This window comes from Acipenser ruthenus, chromosome 16, assembly GCF_902713425.1.
Source record: "Acipenser ruthenus chromosome 16, fAciRut3.2 maternal haplotype, whole genome shotgun sequence".
NCBI classification, from domain to species: domain Eukaryota; kingdom Metazoa; phylum Chordata; class Actinopteri; order Acipenseriformes; family Acipenseridae; genus Acipenser; species Acipenser ruthenus.
Window position 1 is genome coordinate 8,246,180 of NC_081204.1, and position 20,244 is coordinate 8,266,423.

General features: G+C 34.2%; 1 protein-coding gene across 1 annotated transcript in view; it reads left to right on the forward strand.

The window, feature by feature from the left end:
• LOC117411784 (contactin-4-like) overlaps nucleotides 1–20,244 on the forward strand; it is a 75,310-nt gene that overhangs the window by 23,879 nt on the left and 31,187 nt on the right. Inside the window, exon 2 of the mRNA XM_058988687.1 lies at nucleotides 15,742–15,876. Coding sequence (XP_058844670.1) covers nucleotides 15,822–15,876 — 55 coding nt within the window. The 5' untranslated portion in view covers nucleotides 15,742–15,821. The remainder of the gene's footprint in view (nucleotides 1–15,741; nucleotides 15,877–20,244) is intronic.

The window sequence follows — 20,244 nt, forward strand, 5'->3', positions numbered from 1 at the left end:
CTTATTCAAGAAGCAAAGATGTTCCACAAACCAACACAATCTTTGGCATGTGCAATGTCTATAGAGTGAGGTGGAGGTTTTAATAGTTTTGGTTTGGTCTAGGGGTTTCAATCTGTCTCTTTAGTGAGAAGGGCTCAAGCTTCCAAGGAGCAAACACCATGGCAGAGGTGGTGGAGAGACATGCCTGGGGTTTAAATAGAGAGACAGGTTAGTGGATAGAAAGGGCGATATAATGCAGTAGAACAAAGTGAGTGTCAAGCTCCTTTTGTTTTATCTCTGAAGCAGAATTGGATGAGTTGTTTATCTTTGTCACTAAACAGTTTTATGAACAAAATACTTTGTTGTCAGAGAAAAGGGATTCTCATTTCTTTCTCAGGAGTGGCAGTTCATTTACAAGCGATCAGCATTCTGAACTTTACTGTCACAGCTACATATGTGGATCCAGACAAAGCACTCTTAGAAGACGATAAGAAGGGAACGTTGAAGGCAATTTATTTGAAGGAATGTGGTAAAGTGCCCACCCCTTGCGTATTTATTTATGTATGTTTTCATTTGTTTTTACATATGATGATGTGAGCTTTTGAATTACAGTAAATATTTAAAAAAGACAACTTTATTTCATTTTGCGTTTAACCCTAAATGTCCTTTATGCATTTATTTGCTGTTTTGATGCAAATATTTGGTTTTGCGCATTGTATTTCAGGATTTGAAAGTATTATTTAATTTTGCAAATTTATATGCAGTTTTGCAAACAAGAAGACAGTTTTTTTGTGTGTTAACAGTTTTTATAACTCAATAAATGTGTTAAATCAATTGAGAAAAACTGTAACGCGAATTAATTATTCATCAGAGCTGATTAAACGCCACAGAAAAAAACATTAAGACATTTGTGAATTACAATGGAATCAAGGAGTAAAGTTTGGAAGAGTGATAATAACACACCTCCAGTCTTAACTGCAGTTGTACCATCAGGCCATACTTAATTAATCATGTGATATGGGCTTCAGCAGTCAAAAATGTGAAATGTATTTTTACGTCATAGTGTCATTCACGAATCTACTTTGGCTAGATCCTACAATGTATGTGTAAATTCAAGATTAAATTAACATGCATTTTACAGGGTAAGGGAGTTCTTTGTGAACCTATGAGGCAATTGTGGAATGCGTGATTCATTTGTGAAATTCAATAGTTGAAACGCATTTGTTTTCCAGGTTAGTAGGCTGTTGAGCATTTTAAACGTGGAATAAGATACATGACTAAATATAATGTTCACCAAAACTTTTTATTTGCTGAAAAGTTAACAGCAACTATCAACTCAATAATGCTGGGAAACTTTGATTTTACCAAAGTGAAGATTGATGGAAAAATGACATAATAATATGTCTTAATAAAAATGTCTTAATAATTGTGAGGGGGAAATGCAACATGGCAAATGGTTTATGATTACCTGTTTTAGACTTTGACAGCTCAATATTTTAACTTGTCTTTTTCTGGACGTATTTGTATTTTTACTATTATGTGAGGCACCATGTGATGTCATTGATTATAAGGTACCATATAAGTCAAACTATTTCTTCTCTATCTTTTTTCATCCTTCATTTCTTGCTAACTGTTCAAATCAAATCACCATGATTACTATTTCTGTTATTGTATACTAAATATGTGGAGAATAAGGCTTTCCTTTCGATGCGACAATAATAGCGACCATACCAGCAATAAATGATTGCAGATGCTGGTGGGTATACTTGTGATTTGGAAGATGAACGTCCTGAAGTATATATCGTTAAATGGGGATGAGGAAAATGCATTAAAAATATATTTAATCTTTTTTAATATATTAAGTTTTAAAATATTTATAACTTTTTTTTTTACATGTTATACCTTCAACAAATGCTCTAGATATAACAGCATACAAAACAATCAATTTGGTAACCTTGATTTTAAATTCCCCTGGAGATCAATTATAATGGAGCAAAATATTTAAATATTAATGCAGTGAATCTCCCTGTAAATGATGAGTGAATGACACTGCATAAATTGGCGATGTCCTTCTTCAAATTGATTTGTGTATGAAATATTAGGCTAATGGACTTTAACAAAATACTGTAGGCAGAGTTCAAGATTAACAATGTGAATTTAACTTTTTAGTAAGAATACTAGGCTAAAGTTATTTTCTGCATTTGAGTAATCTAACACTTGCCCACTGACATTAAATATAGAGAACAGATTTACAGATGTATTTTGTGATGTTCTGTGGCACAGTAGTTTCCATACTAGTTGATTAAATGCACAGTATTGATTATCGGTACTATGTTTTCTTTTTTGTTAGAGAATAGAAAAAAAAAATCAATATTAAAATATTCTGAGATTATCCATCCTGCTGCAAACTATTTCCAGTGCAACTTTTTCTATGTTTATACGGTTAACTATTACAATCCAGTACAATTATTTTTGTGTTATGAGGCATGTCTAATATATTCCAAAAAACTTGCAGAGATAGACATGAAAACAAGTTGCTGACTGCCATGCATTATAAATAATTCATTGTAAATTAACTGAAACAAATCCGCTTTCTAATCGAATAGCATAAATAAGTGCTGATGGTTAAAAACACAAGCCGTGAAATCCGAACAGTGTGGTTTTGTTGCATATGTCTGAAGAACGTGATCAGGAATGGTTCATAAATATAAATAATCCAATGGGTATCATTGATGTAAAGTGGATTATATATCTGCTAATCAAAAGACGGATTACGTCTTGTAATCAGTTGTTCTTCTTTTACGCTAATCATGCTAATTCAATGAAGCAATTTCTCTCTACAGTCTTCCTTCATTAAATACTATTTTCAGAGAGTTGGTAATTCCAGTAAAACTGGATCTTAAATATCACAGTTGCTGAAATGTATTGAAACTTGAAGGCTAAAAATAAGAAACCAGTAACAGTCAGCCACTCTGGAGACCTGATGTTTGAGACATATGCATACGGACAGATACATAAAATGTTCCCTTATGACCTCTGTGGCTTTGTATTCTCTTCATTTTGGGTTAAAGATCTGTAAAAGCTGGCTTGTTGTTTCCTGCGAAAGACCTTGAATAAAGAAATAAAAACCATCTCAAATAAACACTAGTTCAGCTGTGATTTTGTGGTGCGTAAAAAACAGGAGGTGGTCTTGTAGCATTCTTGGAAACATTCCCATGTTGCTGGCAACATTTTTGATAATGATACAGTGGGATGCTCCCCCAGGACTAGGCGTTTTTTGGCTGCATTTGACGCTTCCTATAAAAATTCACAAAACATCAGTTTTTTACAGTAGCATGGTATCCTTTTTTTCAGAACACTCTGGGGGAACATTATAAAGTACTTCAGAAATCATACAAACTTTTTGCTTTTTGTTTCAACACAATATTTCATTTTTTTGTTTTTGTTTTTAGTATTTTTGTATTATGTATTCTGCTTAGAGATACATGTACAATGTGTTATTCTGTGACCCGAGGGACCTTACAATACTTCCTGAAAGTTTTGTTGAAAAATATTGATGTTTGGGTAAAGATATTGTTTCACCCGAGTGATTGCAATGACATAATACACATTTATTCTCATGGTCTTCATAAGTAATAATGGACACTGCACTTGATTATTTTCTCAAAATAAAAGTTAAAGGGTTAATAAAATGTTATAAATGTATTGACTTTTTTCCAAATATTATTATTTTATACCTATTTCAGGGGTAAAAATACCAATTACAATAATTTCAAAATCTGGTACGTGGAGTTCACATTCATTTTTGCATCCTGAGGAAGAGGTTAAAAAGCTTTTGAAAAGGAACTTAATTTCATAGCATGGCATTCTCAAAAATGACATTTACAAGCATTTGGCTTGCAAAGTTCTTGATACGTTTCTTTTGATTAAAATTGTATATTTTAGTGCTAAAGTGTACTACATAGCCAATAATGTTTAGCACGGTAAGACTGGGCTCATAACATTTTAGACAGAGCTGTAAAACAAGTGACACACATATCAGACCTTTATAGGCCTTTTGCAACAGCTGTTAAGCCGCAATTGAGAGGAGTGGCAAACTCTCCAGTTTTAAAAACCTTCTGATTAGATTACTTTACAACAGTTGAAGGACAAAAAAAGTTCAGAAAATTGCAGCAATCTACATTTAATTAACATTAACATATAGTTATGAAGCTTCATGGATGGTGCAGTGTTTAGACAATGTGGAATGTATAATTACTGGATTCTGCCCCCGACCCCCCTCTCTCAAACAATCTCCCCACCTCAAATTTAAGATTAAATAATTTGTGCCATGTACATGTAGTTTTATCCCCGCATTGGCTCACAGCAATACTGTATTGGATTACAGAACACCTGACTGATTTGAATAAAGTGAAGTAACAAGCCTATAAAAGGAACGGTTGTTGCTTATTTTCGTCTGCATTTAAGGTCGTTGTTCAATCCGCAGATAATAGACCCTTTTTTAGTAACAGAATCATTAACAGAAAGACGGAATCCAAATAAGGTAAGACATTGCTGTTTTTCTTTCATGAATAATATCTCATTATACTCGTACATTTTTTTAAAATCAGCTAATACAAAGTAATGTTATAGTATCATCTCTTGTCAGTGACCCAAAAATACAAAAGTCAACATCATCGCCTCTGTCAAGAGTATCTGAGCAGAAGTGTAACATTGCAGGCAATCTATACCCAAGTGGTTACCATTTCTAGCTGAATTGCATCCCATCACAGATTTTCAGAGTGCTAGTTTCTGTCACAGAAAGAATTGTTAATTTTTTTTTCCCTCCATGAGTAAAATGAGATTGAGAGAATGACTGCTTTGTTGTTTGCATGGGAAGACAGGTTACTCTTTAAATGAATACTACCTGGAAATGTGCATCATACACGTTAATGGGCATTTCAATGCAATAGTTGTAGCAATTGTTTGAATTAGGTTTAGTTGCTAATGAATAAATAAAATAATTGGGTGCAACCACCAGTTTGAGAACCACCACAATAATGGATATTTAGTGTTAAAAAAGGATCCTAATCTAATCTATATAAATATTATATTATCCATCATGAACAAATAATAACATGAATTGTATTTATGGTTGCAGCAATAGAACACTAATGCCCATGTTTTGTTGTTTGCATTAATCATGCTTAGTCATACAGACCCAGAGGAACTGGTGTGCAGGGCAACTGTTTCCTCCTACTTAGTGCATGTCTCATGACTGAGAAATAAGGTTAACTGCCGTGCTGTGGAAACCTGAAAAGGTCCCAATTATTATTCCAGGCTTTTTTCAAGGTTTCTCAATGCAGTAGACATGCTTTTGTGTACACATCCTTGGCTTATAACATTCAGCTTTGGTCATCTCTGTGATATATCCTGTATATAAATAATCATTCCTGTATAATTTGCTCCTGAAAAACCCTGGACACGTACTTACTGACTGAATGAATGTACAGTTGCACAACATTCAGGTTTGTTTTGTTTTTAGCACTTCTGTACCCTTGATGTTGTCTTGAATGTCGTTCAATTGGCTGCTACTTTTTTGTTTAGCCTTCAAAAACAGCTTGTCAAGCCTTAATTGTATACCTTTATACAGGCAGTGCTGTTTTTTTATTTGTAGATGTCATCTTTATTTTTTTATCTTTATTTTTATATAGCACCTTTCATAGTGGACCACCATCACAAAGCGCTTTACAGAGGTAGGCTGTGAACTGTGCATTATATGCAGATTCACTTACAGTAGGACATTGATTTAAGATCTCATCCACAGGATGGAGCACAAGGAGGTTAAATGACTTGGTCAGGGTCACACAGTGAGTTAGTCAGTAGCAGAGGTGGGATTTGAACCGGTGACCTTCTGGTTACAATCCCTGGACTTTAACCACTGGACCACACTACCTCCTCATAGAAATATTTCCTTTGGAAGATTCCAATTAAAGAGCTTTTCTTTCATTACTTCTATACCTACATTTAGAGGACATCTATATTGCTGCAAAATTAATTTTCCTGAATGCAAAATCTTACATAATTAATAGCGTACATGTTAATTCATTCATATAACTGAATATTAAATGGTTAATACATAGTTACCACTGAGTTATTAAGATTGTGCTTGTGTTGTTTAGGCATGATTTGCTGGTTAATCATCTATTGCGGCAAAAGCTGTTTGCAAATTCCAGAACTCCATGTGCTACTGATTATATCACTGTCTAAACACAATGGGCATCCCATTACAGCTATATTAACATCTTCAAAGAGATTTCGCAAACTCTTGGAAAATAATCTTCTGATCTTAAAGGCCTATGCCTATGAATTAGTGTTGGTGTGTTTGTTACAAGATATGCATTGCAATGTCGCTCTCTGTGCTGAGCTTCTATTCATTTCATTGAGCAATGATGTGTACAGCAGATTGGTGTATACAACTGAGATAATCTGCTTTATCAGAACCTTTCTCTACCTGAATTACATTTGAATGGTTCAAAACATGCAAGATAATCCTAGAATTTCTGAAGTGACTCCATCCAAGTTCACATTAATTCAAAGCAATTCCTCTTTATCATTTTAATCAGTAGGCCAGCTTGTTGAAAACAGTAATGGCAATTTACAGTTTTTCTATAGGCTTCTGTTTTAAGGTATCTTGCCATGAATATGTAGAGCCCTTGCTGAGTAGGTTTGATTATTGTGCTAATTGTGTGTATTCTCTGAGGAATACAGAATAAAGAAGTATGCTTTCTGATTGTGGTTGGTGCAGACACATGTGCTCAATAGATAGCAGTCAAGCATCTTGTCCCAGCTGAGACAATGATTTCATTATCACATAGCTTTAAATTCAACTCAGTTTGTTGATCAGTACAGTGGGACTTGTGTGAAAAGTGAGTGAATGCAACCATTCTGTAAGTGTATTTTTTGGGTCTTTTTGTTTTTGTATGTGTCATTAGTTTACAGGCTTATCCATTAATGACTTACAAAATTACAATTTCCACGTACTGTAGTCTTTTATAATGTAAGGCAATTAATGTGAGCAAGGTTTCGTTATGTGCTTTTGTTTTTGACGGTTTTGTATATTTAAAGGCTTACAGAATGGTGTTGTGTGTAAATATATTTGATGAATATATTTGTTAAAGGCAATGAGAAAATGCTGTCTGTGTTTCATAAACTGTGTGTGTTTGTATCCACATCCCCATAATACTCCTTCCATGATCTAGCTGGAAAGGAAAATAATTACCTGTATCAAAAGGAAACCTGTTTTATTTTAAACTTTAAGATCTTGAATTCTCCATGGAAACCTGTCATAACTCAACCAGAACTTTCACATTATTTGGAACACGGACAATTAAGTCTCTTCATAACAGTTTTATCCATGTAGGGCATGCAGTTGACACAAAAAGTTGTGTCTTTCGTGTAAAAATAAAAGATGATAACGTGTCTTCCATCTCTTTCTGTAGTTTATTTTTTATGACAAAAAGAAACAACTTACCCTGATTAGCACTAACTGTGGACCACCTTGCCCAGTATAACATTTGTAGCCCAAGATAACTGGTAAAAAGGGTCTGTGAAACCAACCAAAAGTGCCCGGGTACATAGTTGGCCTAGTTGAATGGTTTTGAGATTAATTTATGAACAAGAGAGTTCTGAAATAATGCAGCTGGAAGACAGTAGCCTAGAATAAAGTCCATGTTATATAACAGGTAACTCAAAATGTCCTTGAGTTGTATAAGCTGCTCAAAAAACCCACAAAGTCTCAGACACTGCATACTCCACACACAACTACTAGCCTACCCTATTTATAATGTCCTCTGTCTGCAGCACAGTGAACCACCACTAGATCACCATCTTTCTCTTATACTCTAGCTGTCATTGTATCCACTCCTCCATGCATCCTCTACAGCAAGAGTGTCAGTCATATCTTCACCAGCAGCATTAGTCACCTTTGCACCTACAGGTGCAGTCATTATGATTTCCCCCCGACAACGCGATTCTGTGTGTTTTACGGTACATTGTCACTGCGTTGGGGCTTGTTAAGCGTTTTTCTGACCACTAGAGGGCAATACCTAGTTAGAAACTGCTTTGACTATAGATTAATAGCAGGGTCGAGGTCACGTGATAAAACTAACAAATAACAAAAGGGCAAAGCTAACTTTTAGTAAACTCTTTTGTGTAAGGCAATAGCCCAAAATAAACAAACTGTACAGTAGCATATATCAATAAGTTAAAGCATGCATGCATTATGCACATGAAGGTGGTTTTACGTTTTCCTAGTTATTATAAAAAGTACGTTTTTGTTTTTGTTTTTAAGAAAACAAAACTATACAGTAGGCTACTAAAACCATTCCACAAATATTTGCTTTTATCAGTAATAGCTAATAAAACAAAACCCGGGGTAGCCTATAGTTTGACACGTAAAAACAGAATTTGATTTATATTTTCCCAGGACATTTGGCAGCTTTAACTTAAAATAAACATGACAAGAAAGGTTTGTACTTACTGTTTATAAGCCACTTCTCTCGCGCAATTTTTTAAAGAACATATTCTGTGGTAGAAAGGTAAGCCTTATGCAGTAATATTTTCTTTATGATGCACTAGCAATATTACGACCTTGGTCAAACCAAACATGCAACGCAATTGTTTTATTTTTACACATTTCAGACAAAAAATAAAAAATAAAATAAGAATTATTTGGATATAATTTTGGGTTCTTGTGCCATTTACAGTTTGCTTCTATCATGTGTACATCCAAAGTTATTAAACTTTTAAGTTTGAAATACAAACCAGCGCGTGGCGATTTCGTCATTCAATACCGTAGCCTAAGTGTTGTTCTTAAAAAGCTCCACATGGGGTTTGTGTTTGTCTGTGCAGAAGTGGGAACGCAGCGTTTGGAGCTTAGAACGATGAGTAAGAGAGGGTGAAACGGACCAGTAAATGGAGCATCCCGACTAAGTATTGGGCTGGTATGCTAGTGCTGAATAATGAATGGGAGTGGCTTGAGTGTTTTTAGCCTGGCGGTAGACGACAGGAATTTAGGAAGTGGTACAAAATAGGCTATACTGTGATGCTGGTTTCTCTCTCTCTCTCTGTCTCTATCTCTACGTTCCCGCCCCTGCACTGACATTGTGTGTGTGGATTTTTTATAGACCGTGATATTTTGTTTTTTTGTATTATGACAGTTTTACTGTGTCCTTAAATATGCATATTCCCTCTATTCGCTGGGTAGCAGCGTTGTTGCACTTTAATACATGACCTCATTAATATGAGCCTTGTTTAACAGTTCGAAATCCCATTAGCTACTCGTGGATAGAATGATTGTCTCTTAAACAAGTACCTTGTAAACAATGTGTGGCTACTTTAGGATTGTACAATAAACCGTACCATGTATACTACTACGACTACTGTTATTGTAGTAATACAGTAATATAATAATATGAACATGATAAAATAACATGTCTGTACACAAATCGCATTGTTTATTTTGTCGGGATCTGCAATACAGGAAAGCAACCAAAATTGCAGCTTCTCTTTCTCAGAAAGTTTCTGAATGGTGTTTGCAGCAAAACATTAGACCATGCTGTTTACTCTTTAAAAAAAAACAAAAAAACACATCAATTACTTTCGCCATATAGATTAGCCTGCTAGTTGATGTCATACTAAAGAGGCGCATTTTATATTTATTTTGCTCCCTTGCGCCATCTGGCGGTTGACTGGCGCCATCTGGTACTGCGTCTGTATCGTGATGTCGGGAGACCACAATCTGCCTCCCACTGTACTGCTGTTCTTTTCTTTCAAACATCTCCATCCGTTCCAGCTGCTACCTCTTGGTAAAGCATGCCAAAATATACGAGGGTGTGTGAAATGAAAAGGGAACTAAAAACAAATCATGAGCACAACTTGGCAACTAATGCAATGGGTCGACTATCAAGCCAATAATGAATTCAAAGTGGTGGGTGTGATAAGCAAATGCACTTTTGAAGAACAGATCTAAGATTTTTTTTTTATTAAGAAGCAATGCTGCTACAAGACTCTTATTCTATGATTAAGTGTATTAAATTCCCAACAACCCAACTCATGAAAACCTATAACATATATCATGATAGTGGTACAGCATTCTATTGAATATGATGCTGGCAAGAAATCAATACTTGATCTTTAATCTCATTAAATACAGTTATTAGAAAGGGTGTTTATTCCAGAGAAAATGGGAATACTAGCTGTAATTTCTCATCATATGCTCATCATAAAAATGCTTTAAACTATTTAAAACAATGGACTTTAATATCCAATTGCTGTGCCCTTCAAATAACAAACGTATATTCTAATGTGCTTGCATGTTGGTGGCCAGACACACAGCTACTGTATTTTCAGCAGTTTTAATATCACTTAAATATGGCAAGTGGCAATACTGCAGTAATGATCTTAATGTTCATATTGAAGTAGATTACAATATTCTTTTCATTAAAACGTGTTGTTCTATGTTGAAATTAATGTTCAGCTTTCATATTTTGTTGTGTACTCATTTAATCAAACCAAGTAGTGTAAGAAGACGTTTTTCAAAACAAGTAAGCTTATTTGTAAATAAAAAACGACAACAGACTCAGTCCTTGTTGTGCTGCCAGTGTCATTAAAATCATAAAGTACAACTTGGCAGCGGCCGTTCTCTCTTTAGCGTGGACGCAAGAACTGTGTTGAGAACTTTAAGAAAATGAATTTGAGAGCAAAAGAGATATAATGTATACACAAATTATTCTACACCAGATTATGTTTTCTTTTCTTTTTTTTTACATCGTCACAAAACTATACAATCATCACTCTGGTTACAAACAGTAGTGACATCTACTGTCAGTTCTACAATGACAATACGTATGATCAATGGATTGTACCACCATGCATGAGCTTAGAGTTATAAATAACAATTGATACAGGATATGCAGGCTACTTCAAACACATCGTAATTTCTTTGTACCATGTTTGTACATCACCGTATTGCGTTCTTTAACTACTATAATACTGGTATCTAACATGTAGGTTAGTGATCATATGTAATTGTGCACAGCAAATCCTCTGGTACTTTTTTCTATAGGCAGATCCTTGACTTAAGAATTAACTTTAAAGAATCTTAACTGATGTGTTATGAAAATGCGATCTCTTTTCCTTGTTGTTTCAAGGCAATAATAAGCCATGCGGAAATCCTTTTTTTTTTTTCAGCGTCTTCAAGCAGGGTTGCCAATTTAGCAAATTTCTCGCCAAATCTAGTGACTTTAAGGGCTAACTTGGCAAGATTTGTTTGTCATCGGAGAATTTCAGAGATGTAAAATCGGTAAAACGTTTCGATTATCCTGTATTAGCAATGTCCTTTTATAAGAATCATTGTCAGGGTAATTAAATGACATCCAACAATGCCACACCAATTCAATACGTCATTTGCTTAGCAACGGGCTTAACAATGAGCCTGTTCCCAGGGAGACCAGATTTCGCACCGGCATGATCACCCAGCCCCCCCCCCAGCATTCCCGTACTTGCAGATTTAGGGCTACACCACTGCTCCTGTATCATCAGCAATACATTTTGCAGAACAAGAAACCGTGATCTAAGATGTTGACATTTTACGACTAAATAAATGTGACGTATAAAATATAATTATGTACCGTTTTTGCTGCTTCCTTCAATTTGCCTCCCTAGGCGGCCGTCTGTTCTGCCTATATGGTTATGCCGGACCTCTGGACATCTGGACTGATTGCTGGTTTATGGAACTCTGAAAACACACAACTCTATAAACCAAATACCCAGGTAGCCTGTTGGGTTTCCAAATCACACTGAAATGGATGTACACATATTTCTGTTCAGTCAGCATACATAAACTGGTATTATAACAATTCTGAGGGTTGATGTGATTTCCATGAGAACTAAGGGAAGTGTATACTAAATGTAATAAAAATGTAATAAAGATGTGTGCGTGCAGTCAGAAAGTTATAGGGCCCTATTTCACAACAAATGCACATTTTCGGAAAGGAATACAACAATTTTAATTTTGAAATTTTCAAGAAACAAGTTAGTTGTTCTGAGCAATTCATTGCACGTTTTATACTTACAATTGTTTAATACCTTTTAGAAAATGTGCCTTTGAAAACACCCTTCACTGGAGCTATAACATTAGATTTAAACACCATCCATTTCACCACCTGTCAAAAATTAAATAGTTAATGTCCTTCGGTATAATCACGATTGCTGCCAATTACTCAACACATAATTCCCTGGAAGATTGCTCATCATAATGCTCCAGGTGCGCTTTTGTCAATGTAATTGCTTTTACGATGCTATGGACCATGACACATTTATATGAAAAAATAGTTTTCAAATACACCATTTTGTAAAGAATATAAAATCCTTAAAATAACCACAAAAACAACTATACCGTTAAAGCAGTGTTACAGATCAATGTGACAGTTACTGCCATTAAAAAAAAAATAATAGAAACTGCATGTAATAAAGAAGAAACAATTTAAGATATTTTTTATTGAGTAATATTTTTAACTGTATCAAAAAATGAGAACAGCTTAGAGAGCTGACTGATAGTTCACAGGCATCATTAGCCAAGATTCATCCCACTTGGTATTTTGAACACCTGTGACCAGTGTCAGATGGGCATAAGAATTATTACCACTTTATATTTCTTGGGTATATTAATTAATCATGGGGATCATGAACAACTACTTCAAATTTCTGGACTGTAACCAAGAAACACATCCTCCCAAAGGATGTCAAACAATCTATGCATCATTAAAAGAAACAGTTTTGATTGTGTGAGCAGACAGACTGTTGGCCTGTTGAATAGGATCTTCTTGTGTAATGATAACCAAACACAAAAGATAATTTTACATTGACAGCAGCAATAGAAATGTATGACTTTTGGGTTCCTCTGGGCAAGACATACATTACCATTAGTGTTATTTCGGTTGAAAGGAAGTTGATATTATACAAGGGAAAGGGGACAGCTAACTTGCGTGAACATAAATTAGCATGAATCACATCCCCTGAGCAGCCACATTAGTCTGTGGGGCTTGAAGTGAAGTGTCTTTGAAGGGTGATGTTCTTCCAGCCATGATGCAGTGAACTCTCTTTTGTGAAAGTTGTTGAAGGTGAAGGTGGCACATTATTTATGCTAGATACATTTAGCATAATACAACATTAAAACAAGTAATGAAATGTCATACGTGCAGTAGAACACTCCGTAGAATGGTAATTTATAGAATGCTACCAGTGCTGTAGCTGTGCGTTGACCAAGCTTGATGCTTACACAATTTACTTTTGTATAAGGCTAGATTGATTTGGGATTAGAAAACTTAATTTTAAATATTAGTTTACAAATGTTTTATTCTGCATAAGATAAAGATAACATCTTAGGAGCAGCTGCATAGGAGTAGAAAATGTCTCTAGCTACAGACAGCCTTCGAAACCAGAATGTAGGAAATAAGAACCTGCCAAAGACCAAGATACTAACCTTACTTTTTAAGATTTCAGCTCTAATGATTGGTGACAAATCACTCCACATTTTCCAACAGAAACATTCTGAGCATTAACCATCATGGTTTACATAGTAGATATTTAGAATACATGTTTTTTTTAATTACTAAAAATGACTTTGTAGCTTTCTGAATGTGTGTCCAGATGTTATACCTATTCAATCCTATGAATCTCATATGCATTTGAAAATGTTACTGGTAAGTTTGTTTTATAGAGGAACATAATGTTGATTAAAAATGACTTAGTGCATTATTTTCTGTAAATCCTGAAGTATAACCAGGCAACAAAGAAATGTTTCCTGTGACACCGTGACAGGAAAGTAAGGATTAGTTAAAGATCACTGAGTCCCCTGTTGGTGGTGGAAACAGATACAGCAACTGTATGAGAAAGAAATTCATCGTTTTCAGTATCTATTATATGGAACAAAACAAAAACAAAATTCCTGTTATTGACTGCCTCATCAGTATGTTAAGACTCTGTTGGGGAAATTGACAAAGAAAAGGCACGAGGTTAACAAATAATAAAAAAATCAATAATCCTGATTTAGAAAATGAAGGAAAGAAGGTCCTTAAGTAGATTATAGAAGTGCATAATCAATTCCATTAAATTAAAAAAAAAATATATATATATATATATATATATATATATATATATATATGGCATGGCAACACAATATGGATTTGTCATGAGATTTAATAAATACTAATAGAACCTTTATATTGAATCAGCTTTCTCATGTGGTTAGTAATAAAAGGGAACATTTTGTTTACGTTATTAAGCATCCATTATATATTTATAAAACATTACTAAGCAGTACCTTAATATAAAGTGTTACCAGCATCATGTACAGATTAGTCATACCTGTAGGACCGGTTTCTTGTCTGGTTTATAGTTATGGAGTAGTATAATACATCGGATAAGGTTCTTCAGGGGATAGACAATGTACATAAGTCAGATTTAAATATAACTATATGCTATTCTAATAGACAAGTTTGACCATTAAACTAATATTGGTACCAACTGTATTCATTTCGATAAGTGCACTACTTATAGTGTTATACAATGTATTGAATTCATCCTGCAGGGCTTTACACTATATAAAGTAATACTATAAAGGGAATAAAACATATGGGAATATTTGACTTTCACAAATTGCCTACTGCACTTCTAATTTAGATCTTATTGCTGTGCGCCTGAAGAAAGATGGGCTTGTATTTTTGATTGACATTTATAGGAAGCTCTGGGAATTAGTTGCATGGAAGGATGCTAAAAAAATTAGAGATTAATTGTCTTAAGCTTGGAGATTTCTCAGAGGTTCGATAACAGTTTAAAGCATCTGATATTTCTGATTCTGTGTCTTTTTAAATAGAAAAAGCAACATTCAATTCCGTTATAATTGTAAACATTTTATTCTAATTGCAAGATTTCCATACTCTATAACAATAACACATAACACAGTGTCTGATTATGGTGCTTCAATGTATTTGACTTTGTTTTGTACTCCATAAACAAACTCCATAAACAAATTCAAACACAGTCTTTGTTTGCTTAGATACCCAGACAATTTGAAAAGTTTGTTAACAGATCGTTGGCATTTTCCAAGACGTTTTATAACTTTCGTATTGTAGTATTGAAGCACACGTCCATATAGCACATGTATAGATGTAATTATAAATGCAGCAGTGTGTGTTCAATAATTGTGGAAGCCTGGTTCTAGCATTGCAAAATATATTCCTATTGTATTTATTACCAGGCTCAGACACTGGCATCTTTCAAGTACTTTAGAGGGTAATATAGCCTGTGTCATACTTTTACTTTATTTTACTCTATGTAAGTTACTTTCAGGCAATAATGCAGAAAATGATATATTACATTACCAGATTATACCAAGTAATAAAGAGTAAATATGTAAAATAGTTTCAGGGAAAACCAAACATTGCTCTTGGCAGTGATTTGTACTAGTTTTTTGCAGTTGTAATGCTTTAAATGTTTTTTCTTTCTTTGCTCTTGGGATATTGTCGTTTCAAAATATAAGTACACTAAATATCAGTGCCAGAGGATCTCTTCCTCTTTTCCTACCTTAGGCATGCTATCTTGGCTTGAATGTATTTGAATGTTTGAATTATGTATTAATCACCAGTCAATTTCTCTGTACTTGAACAAATTGTACAAGATTGTATTTTTCATTATCCATTGCCCTTTTTTATTTTACAGATAAGAGGTACTATTTGCAGAAGAACATTTCTGTTCTGTGGTGATTGGATGGGAGGAATCTTTAACCTTGGAAACTGAAGATGTTGTTACTATGGAAACTGCTAATACTGTTGTCATTCAAGGACTGTCTTGCAGGTACAGTGTCCCACTCATTATCTTTGATTCAAAACATTATTTGCATACTTTCTTCTTTATTACAGTAATATACTGTTTGAAGAAAACGTATTAGCTGCTCATGTATAGTTTACTTTGAAAATTCTGATCAATGAGAATTAAAGATTGCTAAATGACAAGCTTGGTTTCTTCTCACCCAAACTAAGCTGTATTAATAACAATCAATGTTGTTATAATAGTGGGAAACACTAGTGGAGGAGTAAATTGTTGATGCTTATAACATCAATATATATTGTAACTCCTAAATGTGTCTAAGACTTTTGCACAGCAGTTTATATTTATATATATATATATATATATATATATATATATATATATATATATATATATAGGTATTCAGTGTGCATTTGGGCAACTCTTTGCGCTGGACTGAGTGTTCAGGCAGTTGTGCTTATTTAAATTTCTACTGTAATCGTGGTTGTACCTTGAGCTATGAAGTGTCATATAATTCCTTTCAATGTGTATTGAACATTTTGACACTTTATAGATTGTGAATAGTTTATATAAAATGCATCAATAAGCACACAGTTCAGATTTACTTTGGTGTTACTACATTTTCTGAGTAGTTTACAGCGATGATAATAACCCCACACTAAAAACAGTCCTGATTTCAACAAACTCTGTAGAGAAAGGTTACAACAACATCTTTACATAAAATGTGAGAAAGCTATTGTTGTGTGAATTTAGTACTGTACTGTAACTCAAATGTAATATAGATCAGTTATAATATTCTATGGAATTTGTATTACAGTCATACAAATCAATCCATTCCATATTCCATACATATTGAGCAATACCTTATTTTTATCATGACTGATATTATGACTGAGCTCTCATAAAAGTCCTTTTAACTATTAGCATTCATCATATTTTATTACCCCAACTACACATCTATGGTTCCTAGAGACTTATAACATTTTGAAATAAACCTTTGAAGAGTGTTGTGCATCTAGTGCATTTTAATTTCCCTGGTGTTCCTTTGTTCAATGAGGCAACATCACCTCTATGTTAGTTACTATGCTTCTTTAAACAGAAACCTTTATAGTTCCCTTTGGACAGAGTTCGCTTTGTATTAGTGGAGTAAATTAACTTCCTCATGGGACCTGCAACATGGCTACTCATAACAATGTCTAGATTTGTTTGATTGAGTGTTTTCTACCATGCACTAATACAATAAATACCAATGCTACACGTCCAGGGTAAATTGTATAGGTTGCATTTCTATATTGTTCACTTTTTATTGATTGTTCACAATATTACTATTGTTGATGTACAAACAACATATAGTGGTCGCACTGATAGCAATACATACACTACTTGAAACAATACAGATTTAACACATTATACTTGAAATTATTGTTATTTGTATTTTTAATTTAAGCGATACGGAACATACTGGGGCATTCTCACTATTGTTAATCCCTATAATTCTTGCTTCCTATATACTATGTTTTATGAACATATATTTTTAGTCAGATGGAATGGGACTTGTATTTTGATAGAAACATGTAACCACATGACATTTGGATAGGAACTTTCTACAAAGACAATACAGTGAGTGGGTTGTGACATTATCCCACAGTTAATTTAGGATTTTATTTTTTAAATAGCAAAAGTTTGCAACAATATGTAGTACAATTCTTTGAAATCTGTTGAAACGTGTATAAATGTTTTTTTTTTTTCTGTAGTAATTAAATTAGTTCTGATTTCTCATGTAATAAAGATGTGATATAATTATCTGGTGCATTACCTTTGCAGTACGGTATAGCTTAGGTTTTGTTTTGAAACCTTCTAATTTGACTTTCTCCTTATGACAGCTCTTTTGAATTTTATATCACTACAGGCATGTACATCCTAACAAAGCAGACTTCTCCCTTACGGTATTTTACGGTTCACTGCATCTAATTAAGTGATTTCATTGCGTACACTAAGGTTAATTAATTTAAGAAAATGACATTCTGATCAAGGTTAGGTAGATATAACAGCACAGATGTTTTAGGATTCCACTATTAACCCTTGCTTTTTGGCTCCCTGACAAATATAGTTACGTGGACCACAGTGTTATACCCTGAAACTCTGTACAGTTCCCTGTTCTGGTCACATCCATATTGAGGCTGTTTGGTGACTGAAATAGAGGTTTTTCAATGTATGTATTATGAAATAAATATTACCAAAGAGCTCATTCTTAGAGCTTATGGTACTACATAGGAATGCTTACCAATGATAATATTTCTAACCCTGCTCTTAACAGTTGCCTGTAAGCATGTGTTTAGGGTTGAATTTCAGTTGGTATCAGAATAGTGAATTATGACATCAATTAATCATTTTACTGCTCTTGGCTCAGTATGTTTAGAGATATTACTCAACTGGAGCGAACCTCAACTAGGCTTTTTTGGACGCGGCCAGCAAAGATAGTTCAGTCTATGTGAGGTTCAAGCTTATCAAGTGTTTCTATGGATGCAGTGTTAATAATATTGTTTGTGTTCAAAGTAAAAACAATTGATTCTCCCAAAAAATAATAATAATAAAATAAAAAAAAAAGCCTTGCCAATGTTCTCACAATGTCTTTAAATAATAAATTGAACCTATTAAACCCCTAACCAAGTCCTAATGCACTTCATTGTTTATTTATTTAATAAAATTAGCTTCCTACCCCTGGTAAACAGTACTTAGTTACAGAACTTCAGTTTGTTTCTGTAGGAGCTCTTGTTTGTTTCTCATGTGTTGTTTTTGTATAAGTTTAGCCTGTGATTTTGCTCATGTAAAGAGCCAGGCCAGTTAATCACATTATTAGTGTTCAGCTCAACAGGTAATTAAAATAAATCGCCTTGAGCTGCATACAAAAGCACATTGAAACAGATCAAATACAGCCTTTTTAAACGCAGCTTTAGACTTGTCAAACCTAAACTCTGCTGCAGTTCTCAGAAAAGCTGCTCTTAGAAACCTCTCTCATAAGTACACTTTGAAGTAATAATTAATTTATTATATTTATAAGACATCCAAAGAGCGAGAAATTAAGGTTATCCCATTGGAGTCTTGACAGGTAGTCCATTGCTCAAGGCAAAGTTTTGACTGATTCCCTCGTTAGCATGCGTATGCACTATCAAGCAGTATACACTTCGTCCTAGCCAAGGTTACAAACCTTTAAAAAATGAAACCAACATTATTCTGACCCAAGTGGGGGGGGGGGGGTGTTTTAATTAAAAATAAATCTCATATACAGTAGTACACATTTGAAAAGTTTGAATTATGATTTATTTCCTTTGCGAGTAAAATGCTTTACATAAATACAGATACACAATGCTACTCAGCCAGTTGATTCACACATTATCATGTGTAGTGTTCTAAAGCTTTCAGACTGTAAATGAGTTGTGTATACTGAAACCAGCATCTGGGTTACCGTAGTACACTCCTCAATCAAAAACACCACAGTAGCCTATAGTATAGAGAATACTGAGCAACCTGTATATAACTCACAGACATTTTTTAAAATATTGTACAAAGGTGCATAATATAACTTTAACATCCTGTTACTCTACAGCACAACCTGTGATTAACTTCAACCCAAACATATTTGTAACAGTCACAGAATCAATTCCACCCCTGTGTAAAGAAGGGATACACAGGGATCCCTAATTGTAAAGAAACACATATTGTTCAATCTTAAACTTAACAAGTAAAGACAATTACTGTAATCAATGGTCTCCTTACCATCGAACACAGGATCTATTACGCCCCAGTTTTGAGCCTGCTATCACCACTGTCTATACCTGTGTTGTTTTGAGTGTGATGTGAGAACACTAATGATTGGCTGTAGATGAGCTAACGTGACTGATGTTGTCTCACACTGTTTGGATTGGATACGGGTCCTGCATACCACTGGCTGAATGGATTTTTGGATGTACCTATACATTGAGTGGTTTGAGGTTGAAGACTGGTTGCCAACCACAAGCCTGTATAGTTTAGTAATTGTTAAGACAGTTTCTGTCATGCACGTTGTAGAGTAAATGTGTGAATAGGTGAGCCCAGTTGAGGTGTAAGAGTAGGCTTATTCCATGATAGAATCGCTATGATAATACCCTTATAAAAGTGTACCATAATAAAAGTTTAATGAGTTTAATGAGTGAACACATAGTGGAGCATAGATAAACATTGCAAAACTCAGAGAGTCTATGGTAAAGCAAATTAAAAAACATAGTGAACCATTGTAAACTATAAATAATTAATAGTATAGCGATTAGAGCGAATGGAAAAACTGCAGAATACTGTGCAAATTTACTGTGGTAAACCTTTATAAAGGTAGATGTACAGTATATGTGGTGGTGTACT